The sequence below is a fragment of the Vulpes vulpes genome, chromosome 2 (genome assembly GCF_048418805.1).
Source record: "Vulpes vulpes isolate BD-2025 chromosome 2, VulVul3, whole genome shotgun sequence".
NCBI lineage: Eukaryota > Metazoa > Chordata > Mammalia > Carnivora > Canidae > Vulpes > Vulpes vulpes.
In genome coordinates this window covers 50,887,080-50,908,610 of record NC_132781.1, presented here as the reverse complement: position 1 = coordinate 50,908,610, position 21,531 = coordinate 50,887,080, and the positions used below count along the sequence as shown (strand labels likewise).

At 57.4% G+C, this 21,531-nt stretch overlaps 1 protein-coding gene across 3 annotated transcripts in view; it reads right to left on the bottom strand.

Moving 5' to 3' along the window:
- OLFM1 (olfactomedin 1) overlaps nucleotides 1-21,531 on the bottom strand; it is a 38,028-nt gene that overhangs the window by 8,497 nt on the left and 8,000 nt on the right. The window contains exons 1-4 of one of the 3 annotated variants that reach the window (XM_072748246.1): nucleotides 15,562-15,835; nucleotides 13,531-13,680; nucleotides 8,311-8,466; nucleotides 6,167-6,386 (exon numbers count right to left, since the gene is read on the bottom strand). In XM_072748246.1, coding sequence (XP_072604347.1) covers nucleotides 6,167-6,386; nucleotides 8,311-8,466; nucleotides 13,531-13,680; nucleotides 15,562-15,711 — 676 coding nt within the window. In that variant the 5' untranslated portion in view covers nucleotides 15,712-15,835. Of the gene's footprint in view, nucleotides 1-6,166; nucleotides 6,387-6,569; nucleotides 6,897-8,310; nucleotides 8,467-13,530; nucleotides 13,681-15,561; nucleotides 15,836-21,531 lie in introns of those variants that run through there. The other 2 variants (XM_025982060.2, XM_025982061.2) reach the window with 2 other exon arrangements.

Sequence of the window (21,531 nt, the reverse complement as noted above, 5' to 3'; positions counted from 1 at the left end):
GTGCAGGTAGGAGCGGGGCTGGCTTTGCACCCAAATCCCTGTCGGTGGCACCGCCCTGCTCACGCGTGGCTGCTGTCTTCGGTCCACACCTATTTTTACCCGCCTATCCCTCCCCACTTTCCAGATTTCCTGTCTGTGCCACTTTCAGGAGCAATCGTGTGCTCTCCCACATAAATACGGTCCCCTCACAGCCCGCGGTTTCCTGGCAGGACTCATGGCTCGTGGGGCTGGTGGCATGTCTGCAGGCGTGCCAGGTCCCTGCTAAGAATGCCAGCAAGCTCGCTGGGCTCCTGTCTGTGGGAGGACAAGGGGATGGAGGAAGGCTCAGGGGTCTGCAGCATCTACAGGGACAGGAAGACCAAGGAGGTGGTCAGGGCTGGTGACCCCTGTGTTCTCTTGGTTCTTATGACCTGGGGACTCCGGGCTGCTTCCGGGAGACAGCAGCTTCTCTGAACTGGGGTGGGAATCGGGAGATGTTGACAGGGGCCACCTCCAGCCACCAGGGGCCAGCGGTCCTGCCGGCAGCCTGGAAGGAGGTGCCGTCACCCCCAGGGGTGTCATGGCTCAGGGAGCTTCGTGGGCCCGTGGGTTTTCCATCCAATAGCACGCGATGGGACCAGGTGCCACACAGTGTGATGCCAACTCAAGTCTGCGCAGCCACAGCCCCTGTGCTAGATGACTTCTCCGAAGGAGACCAGATGTCTGTCCTCCACATCACACCTGGCAGGTGAAGATGGTGGGCCAGCACCCCAGCTCCACTCGGATGCCTGGCCCTTCCCACCTCCATGCCTTTGCCCAGCCTGTTCCTCCACCTGGCAGGCCCCTCCACCCACCCTCCCACCTGTCCTGGATCGTTGGCCCAAACCCATGCCTCTGCCTTTGGAACACCGCCCACCTGGTCCTCACTGACTCATGCTGGCCACCACACATTTCCTGGGGCCTCAGACCCCTGCGTCCAGGTCTCGCTGCCCGAGGCCACAAGCTTGTTGCACTCTTACTATTGCCTCAAGGCTCCGCCTGCGGGATTGGCCATGAACAAGCAAGTGAATCATCTCCCAGGTACTTAGAGGTAAAATGATTCACGTCTCAGAAAACCCTCACGCGTCTGTCCTTCCCCACACACCCCGGCAGAGGGGATGGGAGGTGACGCAGGGTCACCCTCCTCCAACTCTGGCACAGATAGTTTCTTTTTTCCGTAAGCACAGGGGGTAGCTGTGGGGGGAGCTTCTAGAAGGGTGCCTGATGCTCAGTGGACATAGCGGCTGCTCTCCCGACCATGGGTTCAGAATAAAGATGTGGAGAACAGTCGGTGTCAGGGCTGCTTTGGACCTCCCGCCCCACTGCGTCCTGCCCACTGGGGGCTTTGGGCCAACGCAGGGACACAGGTTGCAGGTCAGGTATGATCTGGAGGGGGAGGCTCTGAGGTAGCGCCAGCCCCCGGCCTTCCCAGGGCTGAAGTTTGCCTCTCACTCCGGTGCTCCTGGCGCCACGGGCAGAGCACCAGCCTCCCCAGCCCCTTGGAGGGATCAGAGTGTAAAGAAAAGGGTCTGGCTGGCCTGGGAGCCCCGCTCTTCCAACCACTGGCTGCAGGCTCAGGTCTCCAGGGCCTACAGGGCTGCAGGCTGCCCCCCCCCCCCCGGCTTGAGTCAGGGAGTTATTTTTGGTTCTCTGTCCAGACTGGTTCTGCCAAGACCTCAGGAGCTAACAGGATCTATAAAAGCCCCATGGCAGAGCCTCATGGAGAAGTCTTGGCACATTCAGTTCAGGAAAGTGTCCCTCTCCGTCACGAGGGCTCAGGATGTGCGTAAGGAGGGGAGGAGGCTGCACCCTGAGCAGGTGCAGCTTAAAGGAGGTGGAGCTCCAGAGCCAGCGCTCCCAGCTGGGAGGGCCTGGCAGCCCTTGAGAGCCCAGGACCAGAGCACAGGACGGGTCTCAGTGGGGAGGACACCTTGCAAAGCCAGGAGCCGGGACAAAGCAGTGCCCTGCAGATGAAATCATTCGCCTCTTGCTATTCCTAGAAGGAATCCACTTCTGAACAACAGCCGGGACAGTCTCCACAGGGAGCCCTGAGCAGGCCCAGGGTGGCAAGCCCACCAAGGGACCAGGGCACAGATCAGAGTGAGGGGCCCAGAGCCCCGTAGCAGGCAGTCTGGGCTCTGGGCTTCTGTTCTCCCTTGGTCCCAGCTTTTATCCCTGGTGGACTGGGAACTAGTGCAAAGCTGGGAGCTTGGGCAGACATACGTCCTTGCAGGTGTGTTGCAGGTGCAACAACCCGAGGACGGAGCAGACCTCACGCAAGCTGCACACACAGACCCAGAGCCTGGGAGCGGCACCAGGAGACCCCTCACCAGGCACAACTCCGAGTGCTTCCTGGGAGGACTTCAGAAGGGGAAGCCTGCCCTGCCAGGATCCCTCTTAGGTCAAAACGTGAGCGGCACATCAGGTGTGGGCTTGCTTCTTTCCCATGGGGGCTTCCACAGGCGGGGGCATCCCAAGCTCAGCTCTTGGATCCTCCACTGAATGCAAAACCCACTTGTGCTACTTATCATCACCCATGCCAGCCACGCCCTCCCCCAGCCCCTCCAGGCCCCTGGGTGCAGGTCAGGGCCCATCCCTCTGCCTTCCTGAACCTGCCGCATCTCGAGGGCTAGAGAAGAGGAAGGAGCCTTCAGACCTGCCTCCCCCAGGAAGGAGCACCCAGGATGTTGTACCAAGGCAAAGCACCCTGCCCTGACACCTAAACTGGAGAGACGTCTACACGCTGGTGGTTATCAACGGGGATGCTGGGCTGGTGGGGAGGCTGAAGCCCACCGGGCTTCATTCACTTGTGTTCTCAGTGGAAAGGGGACTCCTAGAGGTTCTGATGCCGGGGCTCTGGGTGTCAGGGCACTTCCTTTCCACCCAGGATGGTGTAACTCAGCTAAAACTCAGGTCTTCCCCCGCCCCACTGTCCCCATTGTACAGACAAGAATATTGAGGCCTGAAGCTAACCAGGCACAGGAGATGCTCAGAGCATATTGGTGTATGAACAGCATCTTGCCTTGGATCCTGAGTCTCTGGCTCAGTCAGTTGGGCTTCTGGGTCATCTGCCTCGGCAGGTTCTCCATGGGGTGACAGTGAACTCTCATGCCCCAGCCTGGGGGACAGGGTCCCTAGGCAGCTCTGGCACTCCCCTGTCTGGAAACCAGGGGAGCTCAGGGGAGTGGTCAGAGGCTGCCTTCCTTGCAGAGGATGCCCAGAGATGCTGAGCCTCACCTCCAGTTTTAGAAATGGAGTTTCAGAGTCATTTCCGGCTGAGCATTTGGGAAAAACATACGATCCCATAGATAGAGGAATCTTTGCAAATAGAAACAGAAAACAAACAGAATCTTCTTTTTTCCCTGTGTATGTTTTGGGATCAGGAATTATCCGTCATGTTAACCTAAAGAGAAGGTGGCCACAGGGAGGGAACCCACTGAAAGCACTCTGCGGGGAGCTTCAGCGTCTACACCGGGGAGGAGACTTCAGATCAAGGAGCCAAGGCTCTGAGAGAGCGGGAGGGGGGGTGGGGTGGGTGGGTGGGCAGGCTACCAGGAGGAGGCTACATCCTGCAGGAGCCCCAACCCCTGGGACAGCTGTCGGTGCAGAGGGGAGGGGGCCCCAGAGTGCAGGAGGCGGGCTCCTCTGCTCTATGCTCAGGGGACCTCCAAGCAAGCAAACAGGCTGCTAAGGTGCTGCCCATTTGTGAAGCTGAAATAAAAACTGTATCAACCATCCATGGGAGATGAATGTGGTCCTCCAGTTACTGAACTTGAATGGAGACTTCGGGAGAGGGAGGAGCTACTGTTCAATGTATTATCTGCCTACTTATCTATCCCCACACCTACCCACCCACCTGTCTGTCCATCTATGGACCCATTATATCTACCTGCCCGCCTACCTGCCTGCCTATCAAACTGCTGGGCACAGGGGATGTGCCAGGATATGAGGCATCCCTGGACTCACACGGCAATCCCATGGCACGGGGACTCCTCTACCTTCACTGTACAGATAAACAGGTGGCTGCCACTGGAGACAGTCAGGGCCTGGGGAGAGTCCCACGGCTGCAGAGTGACGCTTCACTACCTTACGACATTGCCTGCTGTAGCTCCGGGCTCTCACGCTTTGGCATTCATCTGAATCCCCCAAGTGCTAGTTAAATGCAGATCCCTAGGCTCCTTGCAGATTCCAGCTCAGCAGGTCTACCTACAAGACCAGGTTTTTCTCCAGAAAGAAACACACAGGCAAGAAAACACGGCTGCATTCCGGTGGGAGAGCATGCAGCCCCTGGGAGTCAGCCTCTCTCTTTACTCCCAGACCAACCATCTCAGCAGCCCCAAGGGTAACTGTGTGAAAGCCCCAAGATCCTAAGCTGCAAGGAAAATTCATGCAGCTTCTAAAAATAGGCCAGGTACAGATGGAAAGGCTGCTCGTCCCAAGCGGGGTGGCATCCCCCTTCGAGAGGCCTGTGGCTTCTGGGTGTTTAAAACTTTCCACTCAGAATTTCTGCTTTGCTCCTTGACCGCCTACTGGGAAAGTGCAGAGGTCCCATCTCAGTTTCTCACTGGTATACACAGTCTGTATCCCAGGGAGGGGATAAGATAACCAATAAACCCCCGCCCTTGGATTCTTCAGAGGCAGAGAGAGACCCCTGGGTGGGGGTGTTTGGGGGGTCTGGACCAAGAGAGGTGGTCAGCGTAGACCAGTTCTAAGTAGAAACCCCAACCTGTGCCCAATGGAAATAACTACATAACCCGTAGTCATAAGGATAGCCCCGTAACTGTGAACATTCTAAACACCCACACCGACCCCTGGCATGTCAGAACGGGAAGCGCTGTGGAGATTGCTCGGCCCCAACCCCTCCTGGGGGCCATCCCAGGTCCCCTGGCCCCTGACACGCCAGGACTGGGGCTCCATGAAGCACATCACTGGAAAAACGCAGTAGACAATCCCTTGTGTGACACAGCAGAAGTGCCCACGTTAAAGCAGATTAAATTTCTAACGCCTCTCATGGTCCTCCTCGGGTCTGGGGGACTTTCGAGTGTTTGCCTTTGCTGGGAGGCCTACAGTGGCGTTCAAGACCAGCTGGACATGCAGACCTCCTCCATCCAATGGGGGCGCTGGCCGACTACTTCCTTGCCCTTCAGATGTTCTCTCCCTTTCACCTCAGGCACCAGGGATTTTAAAAAGTATTTACTACTCTGGGACATTTTAAGTTTATAAGAAGGCATTTGGGGTGTGTGGTGGTGGGGGTAGGTGAGGGAATCAAGTTAGAATATCAGATAAAACCTAAGGGCAACTTCTTCATAAACCAAAATTACCCAAAAAATTACCCCAAGGTATCCTAAGAAATATACAGTATGAACATGAGCAACCATGGTGTCAAAAAACAGGAGGTGAGAAGTGCCAGCTAGTCTTCACATGAAAATCTAAGAATGGACTGGAGGTTGAAATGTGCCAGAAGAGTGGGCTCAGATGCCAACAAGTCAAGATTTGTGAAAGCAACCAACAGGGATCTTGATAAGGTGAGTGGGAATTCAAACACAGCCCAGAATCTGGGGGGGCGTCCCCCAGAAAGCAACAACAGGGTGGAGGAGCCCATGGACTCAGAGGCTCCCTCCATCCAAGCTGTTGGGATGGACCAATGCTTTTACTCGCTGTGAATGGCCAGTCCTCTTACGGCGCCGTGACCAGATTTTCTTTCCTTGTGTATCCAAACTACGCATGATCTGCTATCTCGGGAGTTTCGTCAGCCCTTGTTCCCAACCTGGAGAGAATCCGAGATGTATGTTTCCAGCCCTATTAAACTTGTGTCCTAAACTCACCCACCACACACACAGACGCAGGCACTCACGTGTGCACGCGCACATACACACACATACAGATGGTATGTGGCGTCTAATGCTTTTTTTTTCCAGATGTGTGACTTCATGGGGTTGGTGAGCTGCCCTTTGCACGGGGTGGGTCAGTGGCTGAGGGTGAGTGCCACCTACGCTCCTAAGCGGAAGCCCTACCCAGGAGCCCTAATCCGGCCAGGGCCTCCCAGAAGCCAGGCGGGCGCTGTCCAACTTCAGCACCACTCCCTATGCCTGCACGACAGCGGAGGTGGCAGGTGCAGCGCCATGGCCCCGCAGGGTTCTGGTCCTACCTAGTTTTTGCATGCATGCACGGAGCCTTTCTTCAAGATTGGACACTCTGCTCTGAAGTTCATCGTAGTCATAGGCGCCAATTTCCTCTTGCAGCTCGTTAAGCACTGACGTCAGATTCTGGACCTCCTCCTTAAATTGCAATACCAATTTGGCATCGGCCTTGTACTCTTCCAACACAGGTATCAAAGGCCTAAGTTCATCCATTTTCGCTTTTATCGCCTGCAAGGTTAAAATAAGCTGGGTTCAGTGCTCTGCGTGCAAAAACTTGCAACACCCTTCCTTGGCCTGGCTTCTCCCCGGGCGAGGGAGCATGTGTGTACACTCCTGTTTCATTTATGGGTTCATGTATTCTGGCCCAAGAGAGTTAGAAGAGCATATTAACCAGTCTTCAGAACACCAACATATTTGGGAAAGGTCTTTATTGTCAGTTTAGAATGCAACATCTTAAGGTTACATGCTTTTAGTCACACACACAAAGTTTCTTTTTTTTTTTCTTTTTCAAAAAATGCATTGACAAGGGTTTCAAACTATCCATGGAATGCATCTACAGTCGCATGCAAAAGAGGATCCTGGTTGTGTTCAAGGTTCCTTAGTGATATGGTGCTAAGTATTGGAAAATAATAGTAAAAATGCATGGTGCAAAAGCTCTCTGACCCTCTTTCATGGTTACATGGGAGTGGACTGCTTCTTCAGTCACTGCAGCATTGAAAAAACTCTTTTAAGTTAGCCCTGCAAGCAAGAAAATGAAATACCGTTGAAGAGCTACCTCACTAGCCTGCCTTAAACAGACAGCCATTCATAGACAAATATTTTCATGGTCACTTAAAAAAAAAAATCACACTTCATTGCCAGATTTAGTCCAAACCAACGGCTTTAACGGTTATAGAGATTCCCTCACAGTTCCTGGTGGAATTCATAATGCAATTAAAGCATGGTCAAATGCCAGGGGTTGCTTTTTTTCTCCCCTGGGGCCATATGGCCCCAAATTTTGGAACTGGGAGAGACGCCTGCGTGGACAGTGCCTGCAAAGACGAGCTAGCCCATGGTGGCTAAAGATGCCCCCGTCTTCAGAGGAATTGGAATCTACCATGGCGAAGGGAATGCTGGCCTTTCAGGGAGAGACACAAACTCTTTGGTCAGGCGGGTCGAAATTTCTCTCCGAGATAATTCACGATGACGTGTCAGAAGCAAGGACAACATGTTCACCTGCCTCCAACGTGAGCAATCGGCTCATTGCTCCTCAAGAGGATCAGGCCTGCCATTATTTTATTTATAATATAGATTTATTACTTCGTTAGCCTGCCGTTTCGTCTATATAATGTATCGCTTTTAAAAGCGGATTAGTTCTTGCTTCATGCAGGGAGCACATCAAAGGAAAACATTAGCATAAAAAGGACAGGAAGACAGAGCATCAGCAATTTCTAGTCAAGCGGGGCTGTGTAATTTGACCTGTTCATTTATATCTGGGCTAGATTGCTAATTAACATGCATGTATACCTTAATTAAGGTGCATATAATTTTTCAATTTGATCATTTTGAAGCTGAGCAAACTAGAAGCATATATATACATATTTCTATATATGTATATATAATTTTAGGTCAAACTCTGGCCTTAATGTCCAGAGTTACCCGGAGAGAAGAAAAACGAAAACAAAAACCACTTACCAGGAAGTGAGAAAGATGTTGGTGTCTCTCTCTTTCCTCCCTGCAAATCTACAGTGTGCCTTGTCATAGCTAAATTAGGTCAGATGTGAAAAATTGCCCTGAGTGATCCCTGCTCAGAAATGGCCCTAATCAATTAAGTTAATCCTTGGCTAATGTGATTTACCTACAGCAGCTGCAGAATGACAAGGACCAGTCATGTCCCTTCCCAGCTCATTTGTGCGCTGGCTTGAGAAGCCAGGTCCTGGGACCCCGGCCTGAGAAGCTAACGGGAGCTGAAAACCACTGCTCCATCCATCCATCCCTTTCATGGGCCCTTTTGCCAAACCAGGGCGAGGGCAGCCCACCTCTCCGTTCCCAAGGATGGAGGCCGTGTTCAAGGCAAAGGGCAATTTCTGCAGGGCTCCTCCCCTACCCCGAGTTTCTATTTCTGGAGGGGAAGGGGATGGCAGGAAAGGACAAGGAGGGGGAGGATACATACCTTGAACTGCCTGGCCAGGTGTTGCTTATGGCTCTCCTCCACCTGTTTGAACTTGGACTCCAGCCCTTTCATTTGGTTCTCCATCTTCTCCACGTACTGCAAGTCCCTCTGAGTCCGCCTGTCCAGGACCTCTATGGACTGAGACATGTTTTGCACCTGCCAAAAAGGCAACAGGTTCAGGAAAGGAGCAGCAACAGGCGCCCATGCCCGCCGTCGTATCTGCCTCTTAATACCTGACAGTGACCTTTTTTCCATGTGGCCGACGCACTGGGAACCAGAGGCGGCCCATGCATTATTTACCAGTTAATCACCAGCGTCGGGGAGTGTTATGACCAAGAACTCCCCAAACAGAGCAAATTGGTTTGGTAAACATTTCCTCTGCCATGTTCCAGAATGCTTGCTCTCACAGCCAGGGATGCAACAGGAGCCCCGGGTCCTCCCTGCTCACAGCTCCAGGTGTATATGGCTTTGGGTGACCTTTTTTTTTTCCTCCTTAATTGTCCGGGGGATGGTATTGTGTCTCAGTCTCTTTATTCTGCAGGATGAAACGGGTTAGGTGGGCATAAAAACCAACAAGGATGAATAGTGCTGTCGGGCTCCCTGCACCCCTGGTGGAGGCTCCCTGTCCCCCTAAATCTCACTGGAGTCCTGCCATGAAGCTTGATCGCAGGAGCGTGGAGCCAGGCTACGAGGAAACTGCTCCCCCTGATTGTGCATCAACCCTTGTCCCCATCTTGCGTGCCATCCATCACCCCCCACGGTATCATAGGTAGATGACTGCTCTGCAAACACACACATTCAGAGCATAGAGTCAGGAATCAATCACCCAGCAAATGAAGAATCGCTGTTTTACATCTTTGCAGGCGGATCTGAATTGAGTCTCGCCTCAAGATGGAACTTTAATATTCAACAGGATTCCAGAGAGCTTAAAAGGAAAACAGTTTTCATGCAGCCACCTGCCAATGCATTTTATTTTTGGGAGACTGGCTTGTGCTTCTGAGCACATGCATTTGGGGCGGTGGGGAGGCGGATGGAACTCAGGATTGTGCGGTGGCGTTTGGGTCATTTCTCAGAACCTCATCCAATTACCAGGGACGAAGCAGCTACCCTCACAAGCACAAGCAAATCTCCCATTTCTGGTTCCTCGCTGCCTTCGAAAATCCTCTCCCTTTCAGGAACAGAATCATTTGGGTGTGACACGTAGCTCAACTCGGTCAGTGAAAAGATGACAGTGCGGTTTCTACCACTTACGGTACATCCTCCACCCCCGCAAATAAAACAAAGTAAGAGCGCAACCGAAAGAAAGGCTTCTCAGTAGGAGAAAAACCGATATTACTCATTGCAGCATTTTTAAAATGCCTGGGATTTTTATGGCTCGTTATTTAAAAGTGACACACAAATCCAGTTTAAAAATCCAGGTATGTAAAATACAACACGTGGGTGACTCTGACGCACTCTGATCCTGTCTCTTGAGTCATTTTATGGGGAACTGGAAAATATTTGTTCTATTACTTTCTATCTCCCTGCCCCTCCCCCCCCGCACCTGTCTGGTTCTGTCACAGCGAATGACCACAGGACTTCCTTTGAGAACATTTGTGACTTTTGGTTCATATTTCAAAGCACAGCCCAGCCAAACGTCACCTCCTCCAGAGAGGCTTCCATCATGTGCCAAGCCAGAAGCAGCCGCATACCACTCGGAAAGAGCGTCACCTTGTTGGCACAATGCCTGCCCAGCAGTGACCCACACATCTGTCTCAACCACGTTGCTGGACAGGAAACATGGAGCAGGAGGGGATTGGGGCTTTATTCACTCCTACAGCCGCAGCCCATGGCCTTGCCTAATGTGTTCAGTGCCTCCTGCAGCCACAAAGATGGGAGGAGGAACAGAAGTGGCCGCTCCAGTCAAGACCCTTTTCCCCTCCTGAGACAAAGGATTCTCGATGTGTTGGCAAAACCCGCAAGAGCAAGGGCTTCCGTGTGCCGAGCGGATGGGTCCGCGCCGGCTCTGTCTCAGCCTCCAACCGGGGCCTCACGCAGTGCTACGGGCTTCTTGTTTGCCAGAGAAGGAATGCTTTTAAGGCATTTCAAAGAAGATTAAATTTAAGATTTAGAAAACAAATGCTTAAGATGCCAAGCTATCCCGAATTCTTAATACAGAATGCAGATTTTCCTACTGTCCGTCCCAACTTAAGCAAGGACCCCCCTCTCTGGCTGCTCATAAAGCAGATGCTTGGGCCCAAGGGCACAACCAGTCCCAGGTGGGTGTCCTCCCTGGAGAAGACCCTGGCCCTGGCCATCCATCCTCTTTCCCGCAGGATGTGTCCCCGAGAAGCCAACCGACAAGCTCAAGGTCACACAGCTGCCAAGTGACCCTGTCCTCCCCAGGCTTTGCCGGTGTGGCAGCGGGTGCTACAGGAAGTGGGGAGGGGCGGCCACGTGCAGCACACACACCTGCCTCAGGGGAACGGACACATGCTAATATTCCCTGAACACCCTCGATGTTCCATCGTGGCGCTTATTCCATTCGATCTTTATAAAACCCTGGAAAGCAAACATTCTTTCGAGCCCCATTTTGTGCAAGAAGAGGAGACCAAGGCTCAGAGAAGGCAAGCACCTTGTCTACCATCACACGGCAGTCAGCCACGATCCAAAGCCCGGCTTGACTCCAAAGCCCACACTTCCAAAGTCAGGGCTGGTGGCTTCTTCAAAGAGAGCAGAACCCATGGCCACCACAGGCCTTTTGCACTCGGCGGGGGTCTCGTGGCCCTTGGCCCTGGCCGCAGGTCAGCATTGGGGCGTCTATCAGGTCCTGGCCACCAGGCCCTCCCAGGGACTCTGGGCCAATTATAGCCAGACCCCTGGGTGTGCAGCCTGCGACTCTACGGGTGGAGTACCACATGCAGCCAGGCCAGAGAAGCCCAGAGCTACACCCCTGTGCTCAGCTGGGACCCCAGCCCCGCTGCTGAGGGGGCACACCCCCAGCTCCGTGCACCTGCAGGCAGGAAAAGGGGCAGCTGGCAGCCCTGCCCCTGCCACACAATCAGAGCAGGAAGCCGAGAGTCCTCCTTTACAACAAAAGGCTGCTGCCCTCTGAAAACACAGTGCCCACTGGGGTATAAAATGGGGCTTTAAATCTTTCAGCCCTGACACCACACAGTATGAAGCAGAAAGGAGGGCCCCAAGGGCTGCACTCCCAGGGGCTCTCAGAGCTTTCTGGAACCCTGAGGGCCCCTCCTCCAAGAGCTCCAGGGCCCCCCTACCCCACCAGTCTTCCGGATCTCCCCCCCCAAGACCTCCCCCCCCCCCCCCCCCCCCCCCCCCCCCCCGCCTGGTCCCCGCCCAACTCCCTCCCAACCCGGAGGTCCCAGAGGTCCTTCCCAGCTCCACCTCCTTCCTCTGCAATTCTGAATAATTAAAGGCCCAATTAGGCTTCAGTCTAGTTTGGTGTTAATGAACATTTGTGGAATCTGCTAAATGCGTTTTACTTTAATTCTTTCTAAACAACATACTGGGTGGGCTTGGGAGGGCAGAACAAAGACCACACTATCCCTTACAGGGTGGGCAGGTGCCATCGCCAGGCCCCCCCCCCCCACTCACCCCGGGAACTGCACAGAGCCGGAAGTGCCCAGGAATCACTTACCCATGCCTTCCCTCCACATTGGGGAAACTGAGGCCAAGACAGGGACCTGCTTTGCCTGCAGCTGTACGAGGGGTTGTGGTTGAGCTCAAGCTGAGCAGTTCTGACCTAGCACGGCACAGCAGTGCTGTCCTTCCACCAGCTGCTGGGCCATGACCTTCCTCAGTGAGGAGCCACAGCCCTGGCTTAGTGGTATGTGCGTGTGTGATGTGTATGTGGGGTGTGTGTATGTATGAGAGGGTGAGTGGGAGGTGTGTATGTGGCGTGTGTGTGTATGTGTGTGTGTGGGTGGTGTGCATGTGGTGCAGGTGCATGTGTGTTTGGGGTGTATGTGGGGTATATATGAGGTGTGTATGTGTGTGTATGTATGTTGTATGTTGGGGTGTGTGGTATGTGCTGTAATGGGGTATGTGTGGTATGGGGGTGCAGGTGTATCTGGTGTGTATGTGTGGGGTGTGTGGGGTGTATATGAGGCATGTATAAGTGTGTATGTATGTTGTATGTGGGGTGTGTGGTATGTGCTTTGTACATCGGGAATGTGCTGTACATGGGGCATTTGTGTAATTTGGTGTGTATGTGTGTGGGTGTGTGTGGTGTGTCTATAAGATGTGTATATATGTATATTATGTATGTGGGTATATGTGTGCTGTGTACATGGACTATGTACTATACACGGGATGTGTGTGTATCTGGTGTATACATGTGTGGGGGTATGTGGTGTGTATATGAGGTGTGTGCACGTGTATGTATATTGTGTGCCAATGTGGGGCGTATGTGTGCTGTGTACATGGGGTGTGTGTGCTATGTGCTGTATGTGGGATATGTGTATATCTGGTGTGTACATGTGGGGGTATGTGGAGTGTATTTGAGGTGTGTTTGTACATATATCGTGTGCATATGTGCATATGTGGGGCGTATGTGTGCTGTGTACATGGGGTGTGTAGGTGGGTTTGTGCACAGCGTGTGTGTGGGTGTGCGGTGTCCATGTGAGAATGTGGGTGGTGAAACAGGGAGAAAGAACTTCACCAAGTTTACAGGATTCTTGTGAAGATTATTTGAAACAATGGATTTAAACCCTGTGCTTGAGCCACACGGTGCTGTTGGCAGCGGGCCGCAAAGGTGAGAACGCAGTGTGCACTTGCACCCAGTGTGCACTTGACCCACCTGCTCACGGGCAGCAGAAAGAGCCCATCGGGTGGAGCCCCAGGGATTCCCGGGGCGCACTCCCACCCGGCTGCTCGGCCACAGCTCCGAGTCCCCAGGTTTCCTGGGCGCCAGGGGAGGTGGGGAGATGGTGGCATGGCATGGCATGGGGGAGCAGCCCACGTCACCTCTCCCCACTCCCACGGGGCTCCTCAGGGGAGTGACCAGCAGGGTCTGCTCACCTCCCCTGGGGCCATCCCTGGAGGTCTCCACTAACCCCTCATTCACACAAATATTCTGGGTATGGGTATGCTAAGAGCGAGAGGCCTTGAAGTGGGGACAGACCCTGCAGACTAGCCAAACCCTGGAGCCAGGGTGGGCACACACACGGACGTACACGGATACAGACGCACGCGCACATGCGCCCCACACAGACTCACCTTCTCCAGTAGCTGCCTGAGCTGTTTCGTGCGGGCGTCCCGTGAGCACATGGTCTGCTGCGGGGCGACCACTGTGCAGATACACCTGCCCTCGCTGTCTTGGGCAGAGCTGTACACCTGCCAGCTCTCCTCAGGGTTGGTGGGCAACACCTGCAGGGGGGGCAGGTGGGTGAGGGAGCGAGAGGGAGAGAAGTGAGATCACAAGGCAGCGCACCAGGCACGACAAGCAGGGAGGATGGGCAGAGTCCGAGCCCTGGCAGAGGACAGAAACGGTCTGGAGCCGTGGTGTAAGCACGGGGAGGGACGGGGCCCCCAAGAACAAAGGGGTCGCATCCCAACAGGATGCCTGGGGCTACAAGGAAATCAAACCGGCAAGACTCTGGACTTTTTTTTTTTTTTTCAAATCCAGGGGATTTTTCAATTCCAGGGATGTTGGTGTTCTGGCAACTGACCAAATGGTTAGGGGAGGTAGACAGGATGGGGAGAGGCCGCAAGCGGGTAAGGAGTCGGGCTGGAGAGCAAGTGGCTGGTTGACTCACAGCAGCACGTAATTCAGAAATAAGATCTCCTCCCCAGAAGGCGAGCAGGGGTGGCTGGCGCAGCCTCGCACTGCCGTCCCTGCCGCTCAGGGATGGGGCGTCTGCGGTAACAGCTGGGGTCCCACAGCCCATTAGTCCAGAGCCCCAACGACCCCTGGCCCCGGCTGCCATCCCACGAGCAGCCTGGCAGAGGCTGCCCAAGGAGACGCCTGGCCTCCAACCCTGCGAGGGCTGCCACCCACGAGTCATTTGGTGGATGTCACCAAGTTTCTGGGGACATGTTGTGCCAGGTCACACCCAACCCCAGTCCTGGGGTATGCTCAAGGACCATGGAGAAATCACAGCCGTGCCCGGTCCATGTCACCTTGCAGCCCAGCTCAGGTCCCGAGTACGAGGTGCACAGGGGAGGACACCACTGCCACAAACACTCGCTGAGCCCAGACCCTCCCCCACAGCCTGCCCCGTGGCACCTCAGGTCACCTCCCTGCTATTTTTAGCACAGGGATGGGAGGAGAATCTATAGTAGCTATACATTTATTTCATTCATTGCCAACCCCTGAGGCTCAGGACCCAGACGCAGGAACAAAATCATTACGATAGCCGCCGGATGCCATCCCTGAAACCCACCCCCCACCCAGGTGGGGTGAACATGAGGAGGGTCTTAGGAGGGGTCACGTGGAGACCCCTCCCAGAGCACTCTGCCCTGGGCAGTGGAAACCAGGCAGGAGAGGAGCCTCTGGGACAGGGAGCCAGCCTGGGGCCCTTCCTCACATCCTCCTCCACTCAGGGGTGCTTCCCGCTTAGCCCCGCTCCAGCAGCTCCAGCCACCAGCCGAGTCAGCCCTGCCCACAGGCGCCCTGGCCACTCTCCCCCTCCCTCAAGGCCTTGACGAGGGAGGAAAAGCCACCTGGGAGGCAGGGCAGAGGGGTGACGGGTGACGAACGGAGTCGGGGCCAGCTCCAGAGCCGGTGCCTCCCCGGGCCCCACCCCGGCCACTGCACCCTGAGGGGCTCCCCCACCCGTCTGCCGGCGGCTCGGCCAGGCCAGGCTGCTCTGGCTCTGACAAGTAGGGCGGCTCAGGCTCAGCTCCAGCGGCTGGCCCAGCCCCGGCGGGGTGGAGCGGCTGTCCCCACCCCTTACTTGCTGAGTGACCTTGGACGAGTCCCCAAGTCCCCCGCCTCAGTTTCCTGACCTTGTCGGCGATGGACTTTTATTAGTTGAAGGGGACACCAAGCCTCCGAGTCCCCAGGCCCCCTACCCCTGGAGGAAACCGGGCAGAGGAAGGAGGCGGCACCCCCGGGGGACCCGCGGAGAGCGCGGGGCAGGTCATCCCCGCCCGCGGGGGTGGGGGGAGCCGCCGGGACCCCAGCCCCCAGCCGGTGCCCTGGGCCCTGCGCCCTGCCCAGGCCGGGGTCGGGGTCGGGTCGGGTCGGGTCGGGGTCGGGGTCCAGGGCCCGCGGGGCGGGGCGGGGCGGGGGCGGCGGGGACTTACGCCTGTGCTGCGGTCGAGCGTCCCGCCGCTGGCCGCCGAGAGCTTGGTGGTGTTGAGGCCCACCAGCGAGGGCAGCGTCTGGGACATCCAGTTGGTGATCATGGCCATGGTGCTCAGCACAACCCCGATCTTGAGCAGCGGCACCGACATCGCGCCTCGAGTCGCCTCCTGCGCCCGCGCGCGCCGGCGCCGGCCCCGCGCCCCCGGGCAGCCCTCAGGCGGCGGGCACCGCGGCGGGCAGGGGCGTCCGGCCGAGTCCCCGCGCCCCCTCGGCCCGCCGCCGCCCGCCCGCCGCGGCCGCCGCCGCCCCGCGCGCCCCGGCCATGGCTGCGCCGCCCCGGGCGCGGGGGAGAGTGGCCGCCGCCCGCCGCCCGCCGCCGCCGCCCGGTGCCCGCCGCCCGCCGCCCGGTGCCCGCGGTGCCGCCGCCCCTCCGCGCCCCGCGCCCGCCCCTCCGCGCCCCGCGCCCCGCGCCCGCGCCCCGCCGCCGGCTCCGGCTCCGGCTCCGGCTCCGGCTCTGAGCGCCGCGCGGGCTGCGCGCGGGGGCCGCGGCCGGGAGGCGGGGACAGGCCGGGCGGCGGCCGACGCAATCTGCCCAGGAAATGGGTGGATTTTTCCTCTGCGCTCCGGCTCCCCGCCGCCCCCTGGCTGCCGGCAGCGAGGCCTGCAAACCCCAGGCAAGGGGCCGACAGGGGTGTCGGGGCGGGAAGCCGACCCCCCCCAGTCCTGCGCCTCACAGTCCACACCCGCTGCGCACCCAGCCAGGCCCGGGCCCTCCTCCGGGACCACCCCCACAGGAGCGCGGCCCAGCCCCCCTGCCCGGACCTGCTGGGGCTGACTCCTGGCTCTGAACTCCTGGCCAGCCCCGCTGACCCGAAGCCCAGTGGGAGGGGGGTCTCCAGCCCCAGCGCTGACCGCCCGGGAAAGGGGTGCACAGGGGAGCACTCCCTGGGAGGCCCCGGGGAAAGGTGCTCTCGGGCCTCTGCGAGGAACGGAGTCTGCGGGCACCGACCAGTGTGGGCTCCTGGGTGCAGGTGGAAGGGGGCTGCGCATGCAGGTGCAGGTTTGGGGCTCAGGCATGGGGGCAGGAGAGCTAAAGGTGCCCCGCCCATGAGGAGCATGGTCCTGGGTGGGGCCTTGGGGTCTGTGGTTGGGGGGCATGAGTGGAGGTCCCAAGTCCTGGTGCCCAGGTAGAGGGGCAGGGCAGCCTGGCACAGGTCCCCAGCCCTCTACAGCATCACACCGGGGCACGTGCAAGTCTCCTCAGAACCCCGGGGCTGACCGGGTCGAACACCTTCAGAGGGCGTTAGCATCTGCAGGAGCCTTCTAGGGGATGCAAGGCACACCCTCCAGTCGCGCCCATGAGGCCTTCCCAGCCATTGGGGAAGACAAGAATTCCCCAGATCACTCACTACACCTCTTCCACCCGGGTGAGAATCAGTCTCCCTTCCCCAGTGGCAGTTGCAAGGAGCCAGGCTTCCTCGGCCCACCGGAGGGCCTAGGGCTTCTCTCTGCTCCATCCCCTTCCAGAGAGGGGACTCAATTACAGCCAGGATGGTCCAGGCCAGAGCTTTGGGTGTGCGACCCCCACTGAAGGGTTTCCTGATGTTTCCCCCAATGAACACAAGGGAGTGCAGGTGGCCGGTTCCAAGCGTTGGGGAAGGGCGCCATCTCCCAGCGTGTGCCGGTACTGTAGGCACCACTGAGCACCCACGGGGTCCAGGTCACACCAGGCCACACGCCAGGGCCAGGTGCTGGAGGCAGCATTCACACCGCTACCAACGCCCCTCCACCTTCCCCAGCCAGCACGCGGTGAGCAGATGCGGGGCCACACGTCCCACCAGCGCAAATCCCTCACGTGCAAATCCCACTGCGGACAGTGGCCACTTACTTGGTGGGAACAATTTCAAAGCGAACCCAACCCAATCTACCAAACGCTCAAGGCCTCCATTTAGAAGCCACGGGTACTTGCTTATGACCTACGAGAGCAAGATGGAGGAGTACAGGGTGCGGCAGACCCACCCCCAAACCAGGCCAAGACACAGAGGACAGCACGCTGTACACCCCCCAGACAGAAGCGACACCAACGCGGGGGCAGATGCCCAGCACTTGCCACCAAGTGCATGCCATGGCCAGAGAGAGGCATCGCCCGTGAGCCACTCAGCACCGAGAAGGCAGACTCAAGGCAGACAGCCTGCCACTGGCTGGGAGACCCCGGCCAGGGCATCAGCCCCTCTGTGCCTGTTTCTCCATCTGTAAAATGGGTTCAGTACTGTCATTGTCATCTCTCTCTCTGGGGTATTATGAAGATTCAATGGTTAGTGCAGGAGCAGGCTTGGCACCCAGTAAAGGGTACCCTGCTTTGCACAAGACACAACCTGCTCAAGAGGCCCCTCAGCCGAGCCACCAGGCCTCAAGTCTGTGCCAGAGCTGGGATTTGTGTCCCCAGAGACCTCCTCCCCCCCCCCCCCCCCCCCCCGAGAGCTGCTGCTATTGATACAGATGCACAAATGCTGGGGAGGTATTGCTGGACCCGACAACAATCCCCACGGAGCAGAGCCACATTCTAGGGCGATGAACTCCAGATGGGCAGATATAAAGAATTAAAAAAAAAACCAACCTGATTTTGAAGAACATCTGATTTCCCTCTATGTCACTAATGTCCCATAAGGATTTACAGTTGGTACTCGAAATCTGAAGAGTGCCAACTTGGCCGGGCTCCTCAACAGAGGAACCGAAGCCCAGGTAGTTGGAGACGATGGAGCTGATGCTCCATCCAAGGAACTGTCGGAGGCGGGAAGACCCGAGGACCACTGAGTGGCCGGGGCCCCTCCCCGCCAGGACTCTCCTCGACCCTGGGTGTGGGCAGTTAGGTGCGGGGATGTGGGGCCCCGTCCCCAGAGCGGCAGTCCCATCGGAGAGCCAGCGGGGAGAGGTTCTGGCATCCCCTGGGCACGGCCAGGAGGCAGGCCTCGCAATGTGTGGCTCTGGGTTATTCCCACCGGGTTTGCCAAGTGTGGACTGTGCCTCGGGGCTCCTGCAGCTGCCAGGAGCCAAGCAGAGCCTGGGAGGTCAGAGAATTGGAGGTTCACACCCAGCCTGCCTTTCGGCCCCTCACCACCTCTTCCTTCCTTGTCGGTGTTTATAAAGAAGCAAACAGAAGCACCATTCACATCGCCCCCTCCAGGAGGGCCTGTGTAGACAGAACAGCGATGTGGAGCAGGGACAGCCCACTCCTGACCCACTGGCAGCTGTACCCCTGCTGCCATGCCCTGCACCCCTGCCGCTCTGCTCTGCACCCTTGCTGTGCTGCCCTGCACCCCTACCACTTTGACATGCACCCCTGGCCTGCTCCTTTGCTGCCCGCTCCTACTCCCCTGCCACCCTGTCCTTTACCCCTGCCCCTTGGCATGCACCCCTGCTGCCCTGCCCTGCACCCCTGCTGCCCTGTCCTGCACCTCTACCACTCTGCCCTACACCATTGCTGCCCTATCCTGTACCCCTGCCTCCCTTTCCTGCACCCTTGCCCCCCTGCCCTGGACCCCTACCACCTACCCTTCACCCACCTCTCTTGCTCTGCTCTGCACCCATTGTCTGCCCTGCACCCCTGCTGCCCTGCCCTGTACCTGTCACCCAGCCCTGCACCACTGCCACCCTGCCCTGCACCCCTACCACTTTGGCATGTACCCCTGCTGCCCTGTCGTACACCCCTGCCACCTTGACATGCACCCTTGTAGCTCTGCCCTGCATCTCTGCCACCCTACCCTCCACCCCTGCCACCCTATCTTACTCCCCTATTGTCCTACCCTGTACCCCTATTGCCTTGGCATACATCCCTGTCTCTCTGCCCTGCATCTCCGCTGCCCTGTCCTGCATCCCTGCCCCCCAAGCCCTGCACCCCTGCCACCCTGTCCTGTACCCTACCACCCCACCCTGTACCCCTGCCACCATGTCCTACTTCCCTGCCACCCTGCCCTGCACCTCCATTGCCTTGGCATGCACTCCTGTTTCTCTGCCTTGCACCCCTGCTCTGATAAGCTGGAGGTTGGAGGTAAGTCATTTCCAGCTCCTCCAATCCCAAAGTCCTCTCCAATGACTGGAACCCATGAGTCAGTAAGAAATGCCTTTAATGCATTTGAAAGGGTCATCTGAGAAGGCTCGAGCAAGTGTAATTTGATTTAGAAGGCTATACAGTATTTCCAAAAGCAAACTATGAATTGTTGAAGAATGAGGCATTTGGATTAAAGGATCCTCGGCGTTGGCCAACCCCAAATGTTCCCAAGGAGGTGCTTAAATCCCCATTTCCACACAGCTTCCCCTGAAGCAAGGGCTCACTTATGTTCACAACTTGGAGTGGCCATGGTAATGCTAACTGAGCAGGCGCCGTGCCCCCAGACACCCGCATGCTAGGTGCGTGACGTGATGTCCCTTAACCCTTGCGGACGCCTGTGGGCCATGCGCTTGCTGTGTCAGGCTCAGAGAGACGACAAGACCTGTGCGAGGTCAAACCGGGAGCAAGCCCTTCCCAGGACCAAGCTCAAAAGCGTGGTGCCCCTCCGCCTGTCGGATGGCACAGTGTCTGCTCCCACTGCTGTGACAAAGCACCACCAGCTGACACCTCATAAACAAAAAACATCGGTGGCGCACAGGGGTGGAGGCTGGAGGTCTGAGAGCAAGGCGTTGGTGGGGTGGCGTCCTGGGAGGGCCCACCTCCTCGCCGCCGTGTCCTCACAGGGCAGATGGCAACAAGGGGATTGAGTGCTCCGAAGCCTCGTTACAGGGCACCAGGCCCGCACAGCGGCACAGCACCTCCCGACAGGCTCCCCAGAGGCCCTCCCCCCAATGCCGTCATGTCTCAGGGTTCGGATGGGGGGGACCTCCAGCCTTGACCTCGGAGGGGCCTGTATAAATTCAGCAGCATGTGAAAACAGGAATGCCAGCCCTGAGGGCCCCGGGTTTCAGAGCTTTCAGGAGGAGGGCTGATGGACGTGACATGCCCGTGAAGCACCCCCCTGCTTCGAGGGCACAGGCACACGTGGGGTGTCAGAGCATGGCCTGACAAAGCCTCACAACGGCCGCAGGGCCACCTGACCATCTCCATTCCACAGACCGAGCACAGGCCCATGGGACAGGGCCTTGCTTAGGGCTAAACAAAGGGACATCCCCAGAGAACAAAGTTTGGATGCCCTTTTGCGGTTAAACAACAGGCACATTTTCCTCATAGTATCTGCACATTGCTAGGGGCGGGGTGGAGGTGGGCAGAGAGCCGTGGGAGTGGAAGGGGGGCTCCATGTGTGGTCATTGTGCTCCTCCTGGCCTGTATGCACCCTTTGCTCTCATTTCCCTGCTGGGGAAGAACGGCCCTGCAGCAGCAGAGGGTCTGGTCTGAGCCTTAAGAGGAGCCCACAGGTGACCTGAGGCACCTTAAGAGGAGCCCACACCTTAAGAGGAGCCCACAGGTGACCTGAACCCCTCTCCCAGCAGCCACGGGCAGCCCGATCCAAGCATTCCCTTATCCTGCCCCCCTCCACAGCCTCTGGGTCAACCCGGGTGGGCTGCGGTGGGCGGGGTTACTGCTGCTCACACCCATCCCTAAGGGGGCTTTCCTCCTGGCCGAGTCCCATGCACTCTGCAGGGCCGTCGGTGGTGGAGGGTCTCCCGACACTGCTGCTGTGGGGCTGGGCCGCAGGGAAAGGCAAGGTGTGTGCTCTGCTCTGTGCCCGACCCCTGGGAGAGCATGTCTGGAGAGGGGCTCAGAAGATGCAGGCCAGAGCCCCAGCAGCTCACTGTGCACCTGCCCCAGATGGGCTCGGGCATCACTGGGTGCCACTGTGGTGGAAGTTCGTTAGCCCCGTTGTGGAGAGCTGGCCCGTGTGGTCCCGAACCAACTCCCAGGCCACTTCCTTCCACCATTCATGTAGGCTCAGGCTCCTTTGGAGGTGCCTGGATTCATGGTGTCTATTCTAGCCCCC